Consider the following 20,391-nt stretch of genomic DNA (forward strand, 5'->3'; position numbering starts at 1 on the left):
TATTATTCTTTTCAAAAATCCATTTGTATGAGCTTTTTTTTTTTACACAGATATTTTTGCTTCTTATGCTTTATTTACTATGTTTTCCCAGCTGGTTATTTCTCTTTTGACTAACTGCACATATATGAAATTAAAATATCCTTTTACGTTGTCCTAGAGCAACCCTGTCACACCTGTAAAGAGTTAAACCTATTCTCTTAATTGAGGTCCCTCTTAGAGAATCAGAACTACTTTCCAGTAGTCATGTCTATTTTTCAAATGAAGATTTTAGCTGTGGGTAATGACATTACCTTTTAAATCAGAAAAACAGCACCATGACAAAATTAAAACATTATAAAGACAAAACTGTACATCTCTCATTTTCATGTATGTGTTTACCAATAGTATGAATCAATTTTGAATTATAAAGGCATTATATTTATAAATACTTGCAATTATACTTTTTTATAATGTACTTTTAACTGCTACATAATAATCCTGAGTTAAATTATGGTAATTTACTTTTCTAATATAACCTTTTAAAGTATATGTTGAAAATGTCTTCGTAAGAAAGCACAAACTTACTATATCACAATTCATTAACAAAATAAGAATACCTATTTTTTATTCAGAATAAATATTAATTATGTGCATATAACTACAGCAATAAAACTTAGTCAACACCAAGCAGCACATGTATATTGACTGCTGTACACATCAAAAACTGACAAAGCAGAGAAAGAGGTATGTAGTGTTCTGGATGAAAAGCCCTCTTCTGCTGGTCAAAATTCACCATTTCAAGTTACAGTGATCTTGATGAAGATAACATGATGATCAAAAGTATGATGTACAGTTAAGAGAGCAGAACACAAACCTTTATATGCCTTATAATTAAAATCAGTTAATTTTAAAAATTCATATATAAAGAAATCTTTCATATATTAGAAAAAAATCACTGAAATATTAAAAATAGGTCTGGTTGTTGATAATATGGATATTTATAACTTACTATTTTCAAATCTTTGTATTACTTTTTGTTATAAAAAGTACTCATTTTATCAATTTTACAAGAAATGGTGATCAGTTAGAAGTATACATATTTGTTTTTATGTTTTCCACAGAGTAGAAAATCTACAATGGAGGAAATTATTTTAAGTAAATGTGACTCCTAAAGTTGCCAATAATTTCATCTTTGGGGAATGGTATTTTTTTTTTCTGTTAAAAAATACAATTCCTCTTACTACCTTCTGAGTACTTCTTTCATCCTCATCCTCAGATGGATCTGACTGATGTTTTGGATTGTCCATTTGAAGGAATGCTCTGACATCTGGACTAAAAACAAAAATTAACTTCATTATGACTACATTTCTACACCTTTTCTCTCTTTTAACATGAAAACAAAAGTAAGCATTGTAGCATTTATAGTAAGAAAGGCAAACCAAATCCAATAATAATCATTATTGTATTGTAATAGCAAATTAATTTTTAAAAACAGGGAGTCCAATAAACAAATGGGCAAAGGTTCACAGAAGAGAAAAATCCAAATGGTAATGAAATTTAGGAAGATGGCTAACTTCACTAATTATCAGGAAAAAACAAAACAACAGTGAGAAGTCACTTTTACATCCACTAACCAGAAAAATCTAGAAAGATAAATAAAACCCCAAGTTGGCAGGGATGAAGGAAAAGGAACACTCTCATGTACTGCTCACAAGAATGTAAAATGAGGCAACTTTACTGAAAAGCATTTTGGCAATATTTGGTTGAACTGAGTATACATTTTCTCTGGCGCCAGAAATTTCAGTTTTAAGAATCAACTACAGGGAAAAATTATGTACAAGTTCAGCGAAAGACATGTAACCAGGAGACTCATTGTTACACTCTCTATAGCTGTGAATCAGAAGCAGAACAGCCATCCACCACTAGGGAAATGAGTAAGCAAGCTACGGTAACTGGCTGCAAAGAACACTGACCAGTCAGCAGTCAGAAACAAGGAACCACAGCAAAGCACCATTATGTGTACACGTTAAACACTCAGACACAAAGCAACAGTCAATCAGTATATACCCAAAGACACATAACAAACCTGCTGACGCGGTCATCAACAGTGGGTATGAACAAATGGATATAAAGAGGAAAGAAAGTGAAAGTCACTCAGTGTGTCTGACTCTTTGCAACCCCGTGGACTATCAGTCCATGGAATTCTCCAGGCCAGAATACTGGAGTGGGTAGCCTTTTCCGTCTCCAGGGTATCTTCCCAACCCAGGGATAGAACCCAGGTCTCCCACATTGCAGGTGGATTCTTTACCAGCTGAGCCACCAGGGAAATCCAAGAATACTGGAGTGGGTAGCCTATCCCTTTTCCAGAAGATCTCCCTGACCCAGGAATAGCACTGGGGTCTCCTGCACTGTAGGCAGATTCTTTTCCAACTGAGCTACCAGGGAAGCCCATAAAGAGGAAATAAGACTGCACAGATTAATGACGATCCTGAGGAATGGTTAAATCTCTACATCTGGGTACCTCCTCCTAAATTGTTCCTTTTTTTTCTTTTAAAAATTTGAGATATATTAATCCCCAAATGCTAATTTATCTTCCCCCTACTCCCTACCCTGTTGCTATCCTCTCTGGTAACCATCAGTTTGTTTTGTCTATTTCTATTTTGCCATCATTTCATTTGTATCACTATTTTAGATTTCACATATAAATTCTATCATATTGTATTTGTCTTTGTCCAACTTATTTCACTTAATATGATAATCTCCAGGTCCATCCATGTAGCATTATTTCATTTTATATGGATTAGTAATATTCTATTACACACACACACACATCACATCTTCTTTATCCATTCGTCTGTTCAGGGACATTTAGGTGGCTTCCATGTCTTGGCTATCGTATATAGTGCTGCTGTGAACACTGGGGGGCATATATCTTTTTTTTTTTTTTTTTAAAGAGACTCTTCACACCACTCTAGAACCGACCACAGCTGGGTTTTAACTAGCCAGTTCCTGGCATACATTTACAGCATGATTTGCTTTAAAATATATAAACATCAGACAGGCACAGTATTCAGAAACACAACTGTTTTCTAAGGGGAAGTATGTACATTCTAATTGCTAGCAACTGTTAATGGGCTTGACTTACCCAGGGCCTTACTCACCTCCTAAGGTTTACGTAAAGCCCAACGGTAGTGACCGCAATATGAATCCTACTGCTTAATTTAGTCTGTGCTATGAAAGGATATCTCTCCTGTTAGCCATCCATTCATTTCCCAAACTATCTTTTATGGAAAGTAAGTTAAATGGACTGGGCAGATGACCCATCAGAGCTGCACTCAAGTTTTCAAAGATAATTAATGTTTGCTTTCATTTATTATCTCCAGTGCAGCATGCATGTTGTAGATCATTTTCTCTTTTCAATGATCCTATGACTTGGAGGCTGTTGTTTCTAGTTATTTACGGATAAACTGAATCCCAGAAAATTGTTCAGGATCATGAAGGTTTTAGTTTTAGAGCTGGATTTCAGATCCAGGTAAATCTGATTTTTAAGTCTAATTCCTTCCTCTTTCCAGTGCTATTTCTCTAAGTGTAATTTTTTTTTTTTTTGGGAGGGGGTTGCTGCAAGGCATGAAGGATTTAATTCCCTGACCAGGGATCCGAACCTGTGCCTCCTGCAGCGGAAGCAGAGTCTTAACCACTGGTGTGCATGTCAGTCACGTCTAGCTGTTTGTGATCCCATGACTGTAGCCTGCCACTCTCCTTTGTCCATGAGATTTCCTAGGCAAGAATACTGGAGTGGGTTGGCATTTCCTTATCCAGGGGATCTTCCCGACCCAGGGGTTGAACCTGAGGCTCTTGCATCTCCTGGATTGGTAGGCAGATTCTTAACCACTAAGCCATCTGGGAAGCCTTAACCACTGGACTGTCAGGGAATTTCCTCTAAGTCCATTTTTTTAAAAGGAGGGAGGTAAGGTCAACCTCATACCTGGAGGAAAAAAATATTCTTAATTGTAGCAACTACCGTGCTCTGCTAGCGTGGGTAATGCAGTTATATTTACTCCAACATAAAAGATAACCTTGGCTCAAATCAGAAAACCTCTATTAAAGCCAACATGGTTATTACCTGTCAAGTTGAATTGATATCATATTACTGAGCTATCTTCCAGTTCTTAATAAATACTAAATAAGTACCCTTACTCCTACAGTGGTGCGGGATATAAGAGAATATAAAGAGAGTTAGCACTATGAAAATAAAGCAGAGAAGTTTGTAGGAATGGTTGATACTCCAAGGAGTCAGCTCACAAATCCCGTGTCTATTCTAACGCCATGTTCTCTAGCAGCGACCTCATAGTGAGGGGCTGGTGGCTGTTCCTCTAACGCTGGACCCGTCCTCCTTGTTCATGCCTGTGGGGACCACAAGAGATGGGGCCCTCCTAGCCACTCGTCCCGCCTTCCCCATTTTTCCCACAAGGACCTGAGGATTGAATGGAGCTAGAACATTCTTCTCCTCCTGGAAACCCCAGGTGCGATCCTGCAGCTATGCCTGGCCACGGAGATGGCCAACTCTTATAGTCTAGACAAACTTCTTTGGAAGAAACCCCAGACAGAGACTCAGAGGGAGAGTGAGTGTGTGTATGTGTGTGTGTGTATAGAACTTTCAAGAACATGACACTCAAATCACATAAACAGTGTTTCTGGATCTTTTTGAGACATTCAACCAAGTAACAAGAAGTTTCTTTCCCTTTAAAAAGATCTTGCCCATTTTTCTTTTAGCCACCTATAGGCATATAAGGCTACTGGATCTTTTAACATTACCTTTATTTCAGAGTTTGGCAAAAATAGTGTGATTCTGTCATGGACATAGGAATCAGATGTTTCTTCCTGTCTTGGGAGAAAATTCCAGAGACCCACGGCTTTAATAATACTTTCAGAATTTGGACAAGTTAAAATGAAGGCAGACTAGGTGCAAAGATGGTGTACACACCCCAAAACCAGGGCTTGAAAGCCCTTTGACAGTGTGATCATGTTTGAGGCTTCTTGCCTTGAGCACATCCTCCCAATGGCTCGGAGACTGGGGCGCTTTAATACTCCTCGGGGGTAACCCAAATTCCCTAAGTGGACCTGGCCGTATGTCAATCAAACAGAAGGAGAGGTCCCGGGGCAACCTGTCTATTCTAGGGGTATAGTTATATGTGTCACTCGCAGTTCTGAATGCACGCTACCCAGTGCTTGCTGGGTCTTGCTTCTCTGAAAATACCTTTAGATGACTATCGCTATCTTCCAGGGAGACCAACAGGAAAAGTCTGTGACTCTTTGTTTACACCATTTATAGGTTTTTCCATGATGGCTACCTTGAATCTTGTAACTGATCAGGTAATTATCCTGAAGTGAAATCTGAGACTCTAGAGAACTGACTTGTGAATCGCTCTGTTTTTTTTCACTATTTGTTCCTTTCTGGCTGCACCGGGCCTTAGTTTTGGCCCATGGGCCTCTCTTGGTTGTGATCCAACACGTGGTCTCCGTAGAATGCGGCTTGCTCGCTCTAGCTGAGGCTTGCAGGCTCTCAGATCCCCAACCAGGGATGGAACCTGTGTCTCCAGCATCGCAAGGAGGATTATTAACCACTGGATCATCACAGAAGTCCTGCATTTTTGTTGCTTAGTCAGTAAGTTACGTCCGACTCTTTTGCAACTCCATGGACTGTGGTCCGCCAGGCCCCTCATTCCATGGGGTTTCCCAGGCAAGAATACTGGAGTGGGTTGCCACGTCCATTTGACAGCTGGACTGTGTAGTGGACCCCAGCACATCCTCGGATACCTTGTTCTCATCCAGGCTCAGCGGTGGGGCTGAGAACAAGGAGGCCTCAAAGTCAGCTACTTGACTCCCAGATCGACTCCTCGGCATATATCTTTTTGAATTAGTCTCCAGATATATGTCCAGGAGTGGGACTGTAGATCATGAACTAACTTCTTTTAGTTTGTTAAGGAAACCTCCATACTGTTTGGGATTAATATATACACACTACTGCAGCTGCTAAGTCGCTTTACTCGTGTCCGACTCTGTGCAACCCCATAGACGGCAGCCCACCAGGCTCCCCCGTCCCGGAGACTCTCCAGGCAAGAACACCGGAGTGGGTTGCCATTTCCTTTTCCAATATACACACTACTATATATATAAAAAGATAAACAACAAGAACCTACTGCATAGTACAAGGAACCATATTCAACACTGGGGTGCTAATAATGTTCTATTCCTTGGCCTGGAGAGGGTGATACTCAGATATATTCACATTCTCATAATTCATTAAGCTGTACAGTCACGATTTGTTCTCTTTTCTATTTGTGTTATGCTGCAATAAAGCTAAAATATTTTTGTTCACTTGCATTTTTTAAATAGATAAGGAAACATTCAGTTTCTCTAGTAATTAATCAGCTATTTGCATCTGTTAATGTGCTCTATTTGGGGGAGGTTCTTAAGAGTGTATTATCTACATGAGCTCTTTTAGGAAGTCTATTTATCTATTGTCCTTTATTCATGGGAAACTTTTTATATTTTTGGTTTTAAATTTCACTTGTAATTTTTGGAGGTCAAAAGGTTTTATTAATCAAATTTATCAGTGTTTTACTTTGTAACATATCACTCACTGCCAATATGATCAGAAAACCCTTTCCTATCCACAGGTCAGAGAAACAATAATATTTTATTTGAGTTTTAAAATTCCATTTTAATAGACGCTATCTTAAAAATAACCTTTTCTCTACTAACGGAAAGCTACTTTTGAAGTGCTTTTTCCACACATAATAAGAATAGGCATATAGTAGGTGTTCAAGATACATTTGCTGATTGGCTTCTCTTTCTGTTTTCTTAAACTTATACTATTTTTATAAACAGTTTGATGTTCAAATGGAGAACGTGAAAACTAACAAAGTTCCATTAACAGAGGAGATCCAGAAAACGTGAAATGTCACTTTTTATTAAAAAGAAAATGTTAAACATTAAATTGAAAATTTAAAAAAAATCTCTTAGCTATTTAATCTGAGGGTGCTGGAAAAGTCTTCTACTTTAAATGGAAGAGGTGCATACATACGCAAAAATCTATTGGGCTGTATAATTAAGAATTGTGTATTTTATAGTATAATGTTAAACTGAAATAACCAAATTGGTTTTGGTTAAATTTCAATACCAAATGTAACATCTTTATAATACCATACTTCCAGATCCAAAATGAATACTTAAAATTTAACATACACTGTCAGAAGTTCTGAGTAACAGCATTCAAAATACCAGCAGAAATAATAAACATCACCACCATCTATTCTATACTTACTTCATGTGAAGTTCTGTCAAAGGAGACAAATTCAAGCTCTTAGCATACGAATTTCAAACAAGTCAGAAATATGTCAATTCGAAGTAATCTCAAGCACATATAATAATAATTAAATATTCTTCAGTAGTGAAGAATCTGCCTACCAATGTAGGAGACATGGGTTCGATCCCTGATCCAGGAACAACCCACAATAACATGGAGCAACTAAGCCCACTCACCACACTACTGAGCCTGTGCTCTTAGACCCTGGGAGCCTGGCTACCAAAGTCTGTATGCCCTAGAGCCCGTGATCCGCAACAAGAAAAGCCACTGCCACAAGAAGCCCACACACCACAACTAGAGCCCTCACTCACCACAATTAGAGAAAAGCCCTTGCAGCAAAGAAGACCCGGCAGAGCCATAAATAAATAAATACAAGTTAAAAAATAAAAACTAATTTTTATTTTGTTTTTATTTAGAAGGGTAGATGATCTAAGCTGAAGATAACACGGAATTTGTCTGAGGGAAAAGGCATAATGTTTAAAAAATAATTATACAAAGAGCCAAGTGATAAAAGGTTCTTTGCCGAGGAACACACAAGACACATAGGAATCCTGATTTCAAGGATCCTACCCAGTTTTGTGCCCCTCCGCCACCTGCTCCTCCCTGCAGAGGCCAATCTCAGAGCTATAGCAGGGGCTGGGCTTCCCCGGACCCTCATCTTATCTGTGAGCACCAGGGGAAAGGAAATCCAGAGCACTGGGCCGAAGACCTTGGTCAGAGGAGGTCCACCTCCAGTATTTTACTAATTTAGTAAATTAAGTTAAAAAGGAGGTCAGAGCACCTGCTCAGAAGATAGAAATCCTCTATAAACTGTAAAAGAACTGTAAAATAGTAATCACTGTTACGAGGGTAATACTTAAAAAATACAGTCCTCCCGTGTTGTGACTGAAAAGTCTGTTAAAAGCACAGGAGCCAATGCCTCTGGAAGGTAAGGGTAACACTCATTTCTCCTTTTATTCTCATTTCTTCTTTAATTCCCACACAGAGGTACATGAGGAAATGCTTTCTCAGTGCATGAATAAATATAACATCAAATAATCAGCAAGATGTTTTAACTGTGCAAAGTCTTTTCAAGCTAAATCTATAATACAAATACAAGTACAGTAGGAAGAAAGAAAGTAACTAGGACCTTGAGTTGACGGAGGGAAAAGAAAAGTAAGAACACCAGGTGGAAAACTCTTAGAGGATTAAAAACACCAGGGGAAAAACGCCTGAGGAAGATTCCACAAAAATATACAGCACAAAATAACATTCCATAGATCTGAGGCTGGGTTTCAGTGTGTCCTCAGAACACAATGACAATTACTTACTGGTTGTAAAGCTCTGGATGCCTAACTAAGTTCTGAATGAATTCATTCAGTCCTGCTCTTCTCTGTTTAATAAAATCTGTTAAGAGAGACGATACTATTAGGATTATTTACATCAGACTGTAATTATCATCAATACAGTTATACAAGAATAGACCAACACAAGAGAATGAATTTTGATTAAGAAGTTATTTCTTAATTCATACTTCTTGATATAAAATAAGGAATAAATATTTAACAAATATATTTTAATCTATAAATATGATTAACACATTAAAATAAAGCAGGTAACATATTTTGCAGAAGAAAATTCTCCCCCACAAAAATGCCTATTTTAGGTTCTAAACAGACTCACTATAAAACCTGGAGTCACCACTTTGCTTTGTCCAACTCCCTGTATACTTTCAAATAATGAATAAGAATTAAAACTATGATACTGATGGCTGAAAAGTCATACTAACTTAAATACACACAAACAAAAAACAAAAACAAGTAAAATCAAGAAATACCGAAAACCGTGCAAGTGGGAATGATGAATAACTGGTTAACTATTATGAAAACTCTGCTGCTAAAAATAGGTTTTTATCTTGTATAAACCTATTTCTATTCAGAGGTTAAAACTGAGAAATAAAAGTGCTTTCCATGTAAGCCACTGAAGACAAGGGTCATGCCTTTAAATTTATTTTTAACTTTAGCCCTTAACACAGTGTCTTGGAACATACTTAACTGATGCTTGCAAATGAATAAATAAAATACCAAACAAATGATTACACACTTTAGCATTTGTCATCTCTAAATTTCATATGCCAATCCTTATCTAACTTACATCATTTTTGTTCCTTTGTAATTTTATTTTTCAGTGGTAAAGATATCCTTCTTTTTATAAAAGTATCCCCAAAAGTAATTTATATATTGACTCCAAGATTCAATCAGCAAAAGGTTTGATATTAAACTATTCAGAATATAAAAAAGTATACCTAACTGTGTGTACTCTACAGAAAGATCCTCAAATTCAAAGTGAAATTTTAACTTTGAAAAGTATAGGCAGTTCAGTTCACTCAGTTGTGTCCAACTCTTTGCAACCCCATGGACTGCAGCATGCCAGGCTTCCTGTCCATCACCAACTCCTGGAGCTTGCTCAAACTCATGTCCATCGAGTCAGTGATGCCATCCAACCATCTCATCCTCTGTTGTCCCCTTCTCCTCCTGCTTTAATCTTTCCCAGTATCAGGGTCTTTTCAAATGAGTCAGTTCTTCGCATCAGGTGGCCAAAGTATCACAGTTTCAGCTTCAGCATGAGTCCTTCCAATGAATATTCAGGACTGATTTCCTTTAGGATGGACTGGCTGGATCTCCTTGCAGTCCAAGGGATTATCAAGAGTCTTCTCCAATACCACAGTTCAAAAGCATCAATTATTCGGTGCTCAGCTTTCTTTATAGTCCAACTCTCACATCCACACAAAACTACTGGAAAAACTATAGCTTGCACTTTGTTGGCAAAGTAATGTCTCTGCTTTTTAATGTGCTGTCTAGGTTGGTTATAGCCTTTCTTCCAAGGAGCAAGCATCTTTTAATTTCATGGCCTCAGTCACCATCTGCAGTGATTTTGGAGCCCCCAAAATTAAAGTCTCTCACTGTTTCTATTGTTTCCCCATCTATTTGCCATGAAGTATTGGCAGAAACAATCCTAAATTCTGCCTCAGGTATGTAAAACTTATCTTACAGAGGTTGGTAACCACCAAAATAAAGTGAAAAGAAAAAGGAAATGACACATATGAACTCAAAAGTTGCAGCATAAGAACTCAGAAAGATGTGTGGGGAAAACTCTACATCAGTTCAGTTCAGTTCAGTCGCTCAGTCGTGTCCGACTCTTTGCGACCCCATGAATCACAGCACACCAGTCCTCCTTGTCCATCACCAACTCCCAGAGTTCACTCAAACTCATGTCCATTGAGTCGGTGATGCCATCCAGCCATCTCATTCTCTGTCGTCCCCTTCTCCTCCTGCCCCCAATCCTTCCCAGCATCAGAGTCTTTTCCAGTGAGTCAACTCATCACATGAGGTGACCAAAGTATTGGAGTTTCAGCTTTAGCATCAGTCCTTCCAATGAACACCCAGGACTGATCTACATGGTAGCTGTCAAACACAAGGTTAAAAGAGCAACTTCTTTTTTCATGTTTTTATTGTCCCAACTTTGGCTGGTAAGGGCTTCCCTGGTGGCTCAGAGGTTAAAGCATCTGCCTGCAATGCAGGAAACCTGGGTTCGATCCCTGGGTTGGGAAGATCCCCTGGAGAAGGAAATGGCAACCCACTCCAGTATTCTTGCCTGGAGAATCCCATGGAGGGAGGAGCCTGGTAGGCTACAGTCCACAGGGTTGCAAAGAGTCGGACACGACTGAGCTACTTCACTTCCTTGGCTAGTAAAAGCCCCCATCAATTGTGCTCCTGTGTCCTTTTGATAAAACCTCAGTCAGTATTCTTATATAGCTTCTGGCAAGCTGTCCTAGGATATCTTGCACATTTCCTGCCCAGCACCTGGAAATGGCACTTTTCCATGGAACTCTGGTTCCTTTAAAGGGGAAATGGCATTTAGATGGATTTTGGGGGCAGGAGGAGAAGGGGATGACAGAGAATGAGATGGCTGGATGGTATCACTGACTCGATGGACATGGGTCTGAGTGAACTCCAGGAGTTGGTGATGGGCAGTGAGGCCTGGCATGCTGTGATTCATGGAGTCGCAAAGAGTGGGACACGACTGAGCAACTGAACTGGATTGAACTGAAGGGTGTTTGCTGCTCCTTATTTGTTACTCTTTTTAGACATTTCTAAATGTGTACTGTTTAGAAAGGGAAAAATAAATTGTGACTTCATACTATATTCCCAAATCAAGTTTAAAAATCACAGGATTTTTTTAACTGAAAATCTCTGGTTTTATATTTGTATCTCTTTCATCTTCTGCTTAAAAATTTGGTTCTCATAACACTAACATAATCACAAAAGAACAACTCTATACAAATTAACAATAAGACCATTGAATGCAGAGTAAAACTGCTTTGTGTGCTTTTTTTGCCCTCAGCATATGTCCCATGAGGAATACACAGGTTAATGCCCATGTTTTAAAGTCATTTAAAATACTTATTCTCCATGCGTTTCACCACCAATTAGGTTATAGATTTTTTTCCTTGTTTGTTTTCAATTGTTAGAGACATTTATTGCATTTATTTTTGCTTTTAAATTGCTTACATATGCAAAGCTATGAACAAGATTCATCCAGGTGTGTCTAATGTCCACCTCTGGTGTCTTCAGTTGACCTCTCCTTGAAGTCATCAGTTTTCAGTTTTTGATTTATTCTTCCATTATTTCCTTTTGAATATTCACATCCTTTCCTTCACAAAAAACATACAGTGTCCACATCTGCACCTTGTTGTTTCCCCTTAACCAGGTATTCTGGAGATCACTTCACAGTAATGTACAAAGAGTTTTTTGTTCCTTTTCCCAGATGCATCATATTCCAATATTGGAAGGCTATTTCAGTTGTTTCCAGTTTTTACTATTAAAAACAGTGCCACAATCAACAGTCTTATACATACACCATTTCCTATGCAGTTTAGAACAGATCCCTAGAAATGTGATTTCTTGATCAAAGTGAAATGCATGATAGTTTTGCTAAATAGTACCAAATTTCATATGCTTTGTACCACTTTGTATTCCCACCAGCAAAACATGAGAATGTCTGTTTCCCTAAAGCCTAATTAAATGAGCATTCTATCAATCTTTGCTTTGTTGAGTATAACTTGGGTTTTCCAAAAATCTATGGCATGTAGTCTATTTAACTGTTGCCAAGTCATATAAAATATCCTCATGACTGATTTCCAAATGTTCAATAAAAATCAATTTTTAGTGTCAAATAGTTAATCCACAAAACATCAATACCACAAGAACTTGTCTGGTATTTTGCCTTTAACAATGAAATAGCAATGTTGCAGGTCTTTATCCCTTTGCCTTCTTCCCTGGATAAAATGATTCTGACTTCAGGGTTTAATTGAGGGCTCCACAAAACTCTAAACCTACTTCTGGTCTCATATTAATCACTAATATGTGGTTTGAGTCACCTTAAGTGTCTGTCACTTCAAATTAATTAATTCTCTCATTCCCCCAGGTCGGACACATCAGTTGTCTCTGATTCTACTCTGTCTCCTTTATTGCTTGGTGTACCCAAGCAATCACCAAGATTTCTTATAGGTTTCTCATTAAAAGAGTTCTTACATCTGACTCAAGTTTTAGCCCCATTTCCACCCTACTTGCAGCTCTCATTATCTAACTGGAGGACTCCTGGACTATTTCCTTCACCAGCCTCCCAGTCTCTATCTTGTCTTCCCTCTGCTGTGCATATTTATAGATACACTGTGGGTTTCACATTATATTGCCATTTTGCTCAAGTAACTCTAAGGCCCCCATGCTGCCCTCCACAATGTTTTTCAACCCACGCTCCACAGACATACACTGCTGCACCAACAAAGCAGTTCCATTTTTATTTATTCTACACATGACATTTTCTGCATACGATTTCACTATTCTGCAGCTAAATAGAATACAAGAGAACAAGAGCTCAAAAGTCACTGGTCTACAGAGTCAACCCATGGAATGTGTAACCTGACAGTGTTGTGCCAACTCAATCTTCTATTAATGAATTCATGTAATATTTATTGAGAACCAAATATTTACTAGGCACCATAAATAAAAAAGATAAAGTATCCACTTTCGTAAAATCTACATCCAGATAAAACAGACTGGTAGGACAATAAAGTGTGCTAAGTGTGCCAAGAGGAAAACAATCTACATAAAATAGGAGAAGTGAAAAAAAAAATTGGGGAAATGAGAATCCTTTCCAATCAAAAGGTTCAGAAAATATAAAAGAATAAAGCGTCTTCAGTTGAGAGGATTACAGGAGATTCCAGCAGCCTGGGGCTGGAGGGGGGAGTTAGTTTTAATTAAAGCAAGAATGTGAAAGAAATATGAAAAAGATGGAGGGTAAAGGAGTTTGTTCATCGTGGGCAGAACTGCACCAGGTATGGTGAAAAGGTCAGGGAGACAAAGGAACAGTGTTAGATCAGGCTGCAGAGAGGAAGCAAGATAAGTGGTTTGAGAGCTCACATCCTGAGTAACAACCAAGAAAGCAGACACTCAGGAATCACAGGTCTGATGGTTACAAGCAAATTAGCTGAGGAGGCAAGATGGTGGGGAGGGAAGAAACTCAACAGCTTGTCAGGATCCACCTGTGGCATAGATAGATAAATTTACGTATGGAATTTCTAGTGGATAGAGATTTATGTCTAATAAGTAGACATTTGTGTACTAGGTTGATTTGTTAAAGTCTAGTAAAAAAATTTTCTTTGCAGTTGAGGCTTCAGACATACATACAGCCTCCAGATTTCTGAGATCCTATGTGACATTAGGCTTCCCAAAGATGAACAATAGGATACTTGGTATCCCATTCAAAGGCCTGAAAGGTGCCATGTACAAGCATACATTTAGTAAATGTTTCTGGATATAACAAGGAATGCCTCTCATGGTTAGGAAAGTACTGAACATTATCCTTAATGATCAACAGATTTATCTGAAGTCAGACCACTTGAATTTAACTTTCAAATCTGCTATTTACTAATTTGTATGTGAGCCTGGGCAAATTATCTAACGTGTGCCTCAGCTTCCTCATCTATAAAATAGTGATGATGATAATACCAACCTCCAAGGGCTGCTGTGAGGAGTGAATGAATTAAAACATATAAAGTGTTTAAAACAATGCCTGGTAATCAGGCATACAGCCTGAGAACCATCAGCTTTGCAGACTTACACTACTATCCAGGGCAATGAATATGTTAACTGCTTATTCAAACTTTAACATTACTCATGGCTGGTCTAAGAATTTACTGCTTACCTGGATCAAAATTATCACCAAATATTCTCTTGGCAGGAATCTTCAGGGCCATAGCAGGAAATTGTTTCCTTAACTAGAATTGAAAAAAATAATATTACATAAACTTATTACATAGGTCTTCTAGTTATGCACATGCCAAAATAAAATACAATCTAATTTTCAAAAAAAATCCATCATACTTTTAAGTATATCATGATTAAGTATACAATATTAAATTATGCCAATAAAATACCATTAATCTGGCTAATCCACTTTTGTCCCAGTAAAACAATTAGTATCTTTGTGACCTTGGATAAGCTACTTAACATCTCTCTGCTTCAGTTTTCTTGCGGAAAATGGGGATAATCTTAGCACTCACAGATTTAATGCGAGGCTTAAAATCGTTTAAGTTTAGTACTCGGACAAGAACCTGGGGTACAGGTTTTGAATACCTGTTACTCCCTGTTTATGACGTCAGGAGATGTGACTTTTGTGTTCTAACAGACTGGCAATTGTTTTCTGAGAAAGCTGATGAATTTTCAGTTTCCTCTGCTCAATCCATCCTCCTGTTAATATTCTAACACATCTGTCTCTCAGATTTGCCTATCCCCAGAGAAGAACAACTTGGTCCTGAAGAAGTTCAATTTAGGGCAGTAAGGCCATAAAAATGGGTAAATGCTTATTTTTACTGTAAGCTTGACATCACTTGACATCAAAGGACCACACATACACTGTCTTTACACAGTCTTACCAATCCTTACATTCCTCTAGTAACTTTAAATGTTTTAGAAACAAACAAAAAAACCCAAACACATACTATGTATACACACACACACAGAGTGTGTGTGTGTGTGAGAGTATAAAAATATACCTTCACTGACAGGAAATACAAAGAACAGGAGAGTGAATTAATCAGTCTAAACCATGGGCAGGCTGTCAGCAAAATTCAGATCAAAAAATCTGTAGACAAACGACCCTGTCTTTTCCAACAAAAAATTGTACACAAAAGAGAGGTGGAAACTTAAGTGATTAAAAGACAACTCATAAAATCAACTATATTTCAATAAAAACTTTTGAAAAGAGTTAAAACAAAAAAATAAAATTTATAATGATTTGTTTTAAAAAAAGAAAGACTTCACAGGATTATCAGCCAGTCATATGAACACTGAGTATTTGACATTAAAGCATTATCATTAATTACTGTGATAATGACATTGTATATTTTTAAAGAATCTATCTTTTTAGATACTGTTCGAGATATACACAGAAATATTTACAAACAGAAAGATATGATGTCTGAGATCTGCTTCATAATTATAGTGGGCTGGCTAGGGATAGAGATGAAACAAGAATGACCATGTACAATAATTCTTGAAGATGGATGGTACATTATATGATGTTCTCTATCTGTATTAGTCTAGTTCCATACTGTTCAACAAGTTCTATAATAAAAAGCTTCCAAATGTAAACTACAGACATAAAAAATACATGTTTACAGATTGAAAATGTTACTTTTTCTCTTCCCTTTTATTCTAAATGGGCTTCCCTGGTGGATCAGACAATAATCTGCCTGCAATGGAGGAGACATGGGTTCGATCCCTGGGTTGGGAAGATGCCCTGGAGAAGGGATGGCTCCCCACTACAGTATTCTTGCCTGGAGAATTCCATAAACAGAGGAGACTGGTGGACTACAGTCCATGGGGCCGCAAGAAGTTGGACACGACTGATGCGACTTAGCACGCACACACATGATGTTTCTAAAATTAGCTTACATGAACGTGGAATAAATGCTGAAGACACTGCTGCAAAAATGGCCACACCCACATTGCGATCTCCCTGCTCTAACACTTAAAGCTAAGAGTTGGGCAATTTAACTAGAAATAGCATGATGATTAACAATTATTAGAACAGCAGATAGAAAAGGATTTATTTCTAATAGTCTATGACACTGAAATGTATTTTAGAATACACATCTATATCTTCAGTAGTTTATCTGAAGTCCTCTCTCACCCTTTTTAGTAAGCATTCCAAAATTAGGATAATTTTGAAGAATCTCTTTTCCGCTTGTCTGATATACACGTAAGTATTGTTTAATTATCAAATAATTCCCTCAGCTTCCAGTTTTCTCAGATGTTTTAAGTAAAAATCTTGTAGACTGTTACTTACAGTATTGTAAAGTTTATCAAACTCTGCATATCTCCTGAAGACAAACCACTCACTCCTGCCCACTGAGACCAGAACTTTATAAACCTGTGGAAATTAAAAATAACAAAATAAAATTTGAGGGAAACCCCCCATTAGCTATTTACATATGGAAATAAAATGTTTTCATACCTATGAAATTGATAATTAGACATTAATATTTATACACGATCCTCCAAGATACACAAGTATACCAACTCAAACACTTCTTTTATCTTGTTGAAAGGTGTTTTATTTTTAAAATGGTAGGAAAAATTTTCTGTAGTTTTCAGAGAGTAACATAATGAACACCCGTGTACTCATTTAGATCTTCTGAATTCTGGCATTTTGCAATTCTTGTTTCAGATTTCCTGGCCCAAGAATAAAACACAGTTTCAACGGATGACCCTGCTCTCTTCTTTCCCAAAGGTAACCACTACTCTGAAATGATAAAAGTATTTTCAAAAGTGATGCCTGGCACATAGTAAATACTCAGTTATTAGTTCTCCCCCTTTCAGGGCATCTTTTACACAGTATTTTTCAAACTAAGCCTTTATTCTCATATTTCCTACTACTTTCTTGCCTGCATTTAACATTTTCATACATACATAATTTCATATAACCATAGTCAACAACCCTATGAAGTAAACAGAAAAAATATTACAACCCCTATTGCAGACAGGAGGAAATGATGGCCCCACAAAGTTAAATAACTTGCCCAAGTTCACAGATTTGTGAGACTAAAATTTAAATATTCTAACCTTTTATGCACTAGAACAAGAATCAAATCAAGTTATAATACAGAATTATTTTTCATAGTCCATCCCACAGAGAGGCTCAGAATATAATTCAACATAACACAGAGAAAACCATTTCGACCCCAAAGATCTTTTTATCATTTCTAAAATTAACAAGTATCTAGGTGTATGAAGAAAAACCCAACTGATGTTATGTCTTGGGTTATCAAAGTCACTATTTTACAGTGAAGATTAGGGGAAAGAGAGGTTTACAATACAATTGTCCACGGTCTGTAGATAACACAGTAAATTTATTTCAGAAAATAGCCAGACAAGCATTTACACAAACTATCCTTTCCCATGAGAGACTGGAAAGCTCCACTCGCCACTTCATAGTTAGATAATACTGTGAGCAAAGATCTCTCTGACACTGTGTGTGTTTATGAAGTATGAACTCTGCAGTACTATTAAAGATAAGGTCACATTAACAGACCCACAGTAAGAAGGGCCCCACAACATAAAGCCATACCCTCCCTCCCATGAGAAAGGGGACAAAGTCTCACCTGGAAGGTGAAGCCAACCCACTGCATTAGTTACTTGGATAAGTGATGAATCACTGAGGCAGAGAGAATAAGACCAGCCAGGCACCTTACATGACCTCCAGGGTAAGAGAGCTTTTTGGTGTTACCTCTGGTGTTAACCAAGAGGACAGTAAGTTGTCTTACAGGAAGCTGTTGGGTGTAAGATGTCAGAATTGTTTATAAGATGACATGGCTCCCTTTGGAGAGATTGCAGAAGCAGAGGAAGAAGAACCTAACCAGAGTGCCGGCAAAATAGAGCCATGCTTCTAAAAGCAGACTACAGATTTTATCTCCCATGGTAGTCAGCATCAGATGGGCCTGGAAGCAGCACTCCTACCAAAGGATCAGAGACTTAGCTTTATATGATTATGAGCTTCTTGAACAAACAACATTGTCTGTGCTGACTTCCTGGCAGGATAAGGTGGCTTCCCATGGATACTCGAGTATAGCCAAGACTGGAACCAAACCTAGGTTCCAGGCTGAGGCAGCTCTGCTATAACCCTATTTATAGGAGCTGAGATAAAGCCCTGTGAAGTTACTCATTAGCAGGAATGATTTATGAACAAGAGCTTACTAAGTAAGTTCTAATAAAATACCAGTAAGCGGAAAAAAAACGCTTTCAAATTTGAAAAGAGACTCCCATTTGCAAAAATACACAGAATTTAACAAAAACAAGTACAATAAATCTTATATGACTTTTTTTTAAAAAAAAAGATTTCGTTGTTGTCTGCCTTGCACCAGAATGTAAGTTCCTTGAGAGCAAGGACTGCCATCATGCTTGCTACCCACTTATCTCCAACTCCTAGAACAGCAGCTGGCATAAGAGAAAAGCTCAAGGACAGTTCTCTGAGTGGATAAATGAAAGTATAATTTAGACTTAGTTTAAGTCAAGACATTCTAGAATGCAGTGCATTTCTCTGGGAGAAGCTGAACTGAATAAAGTCATTTAAAAGGCATGTGAGAACTATTCATAAAAATATTATTGAAGAGTTAATGCAGTGCCTATTTTTGTCCCCAAGCATTACAGAGACGTGCTGAAGCTGGACAGAGTCTGTGCTGGGTTGGGTGAGGTCTATCTGCGCCGACTAAAACCAAGCTTGTCGAGGACCGAGGACTGTACTACAGTGGTCAGCAACAAACACATGAACTTAACCCTCCTTCTCATTCAACTTCAATGCCACAAGCACTTATTAAATGTCCATGTCTGATCCAGATACTGGTGAAATGATAGCGAGGGAAGTTCTTGCTTCAAAGAACAAGTTCAGGAGAAGTGCACATAAAAAAACCTAAAGGCATGTCAGGCGGTGATAATTGCTATTAAAAAACTAAACAGGGTAAGTGGGACAGAGTGTGAGAGGGGCAGGGTGAGGTGTGAAGGTGCTATTGTATATCAGGTGGTCAGTGAAGTCCTCTCTGACAAGGTACCATCTGAGCATCCGATAGAAGGCAGTGAACAAGGTGATCTAGAGGGAGCCTCGGAGAACTCCAGGGACAGCTCTGGGAACAGCTGGTAAGAGTGACGCTACAGGCCTCCCTCACCCTTTCACAGAAGACAAGGAAATACTCCTACCATGAAAAACAGGACCCTTGAGATAACCTACTGTGTGTATCTGCTATGGATGAGCTTCCAACAAAGTCAGCAGGAGGTTCTGTCCTTGAAGGAGAGAACTTCCCAAAGATTAAAAATAAGGAGACGGAAGGAATGAAAACCTTACACATTCCACTCTGCTACCCAAATATACCGATCTCTGGATTAACATCAATATGATGGTTTTTTCCTCTAATATTCATTTATTTCTGGCTATGCTGGGTCTTCATCACTGTGCGCGGGCTTGCTCTAGTCACAGTGAGTGGGGGCTCCTCTCCAGATGTGGTGCATGGGGTTCTCACTGCCGTGGCTACTCTCGTTGCGGAGCAGAGGCTCTAGCGCACATGGGCTTCAGTAGTTGTGGCATGTGGGCTCCAGAGAGAGGGCTGAGTTGTTGAGGCATGTGGGATCTTCCCAGACCAGGCATCAAAATCTTCTCCCCTGCATTAGCAAGTGGATTCTTAACCACTGGACCACCAGGGAAATCCAGTATGATGTCTCTAAAACTGGCTTATATGAATGTGAAATAAACACTGAAGATAATGCTGCAATGTCGGAGGAGAGTCAAATGGCCAGACCATGCTGCAATCTTTCTGCTCTGGGCTTGCATGCAGGCTGTGGAAGCATGTTCATTAAGGAAGGGAGAACATAAAATGGAAGGGCTGTTCCCAGCTCCCTGTATGATACTCTGGGAGAAAACCACCATTAGGGGGCCCCTATCTAGTTAAGACA

The 20,391-nt window shown here is 38.3% G+C and overlaps 1 protein-coding gene across 3 annotated transcripts in view; it reads right to left on the reverse strand.

Moving 5' to 3' along the window:
• Positions 1 to 20,391, reverse strand: part of SGK3 (serum/glucocorticoid regulated kinase family member 3) — a 116,105-nt gene that overhangs the window by 27,366 nt on the left and 68,348 nt on the right. For all 3 annotated transcript variants that reach the window (XM_055432581.2, XM_055432580.2, XM_055432579.2), the window contains exons 3-6: positions 16,739 to 16,822; positions 14,594 to 14,666; positions 8,659 to 8,734; positions 1,224 to 1,311 (exon numbers count right to left, since the gene is read on the reverse strand). In XM_055432581.2, the coding sequence (XP_055288556.1) occupies positions 1,224 to 1,311; positions 8,659 to 8,734; positions 14,594 to 14,666; positions 16,739 to 16,822 (321 nt within the window). The remainder of the gene's footprint in view (positions 1 to 1,223; positions 1,312 to 8,658; positions 8,735 to 14,593; positions 14,667 to 16,738; positions 16,823 to 20,391) is intronic.

This window comes from Moschus berezovskii, chromosome 16, assembly GCF_049115385.1.
Source record: "Moschus berezovskii isolate FMDL1 chromosome 16, NW_MosBer_1.0, whole genome shotgun sequence".
Classification (NCBI taxonomy): domain Eukaryota; kingdom Metazoa; phylum Chordata; class Mammalia; order Artiodactyla; family Moschidae; genus Moschus; species Moschus berezovskii.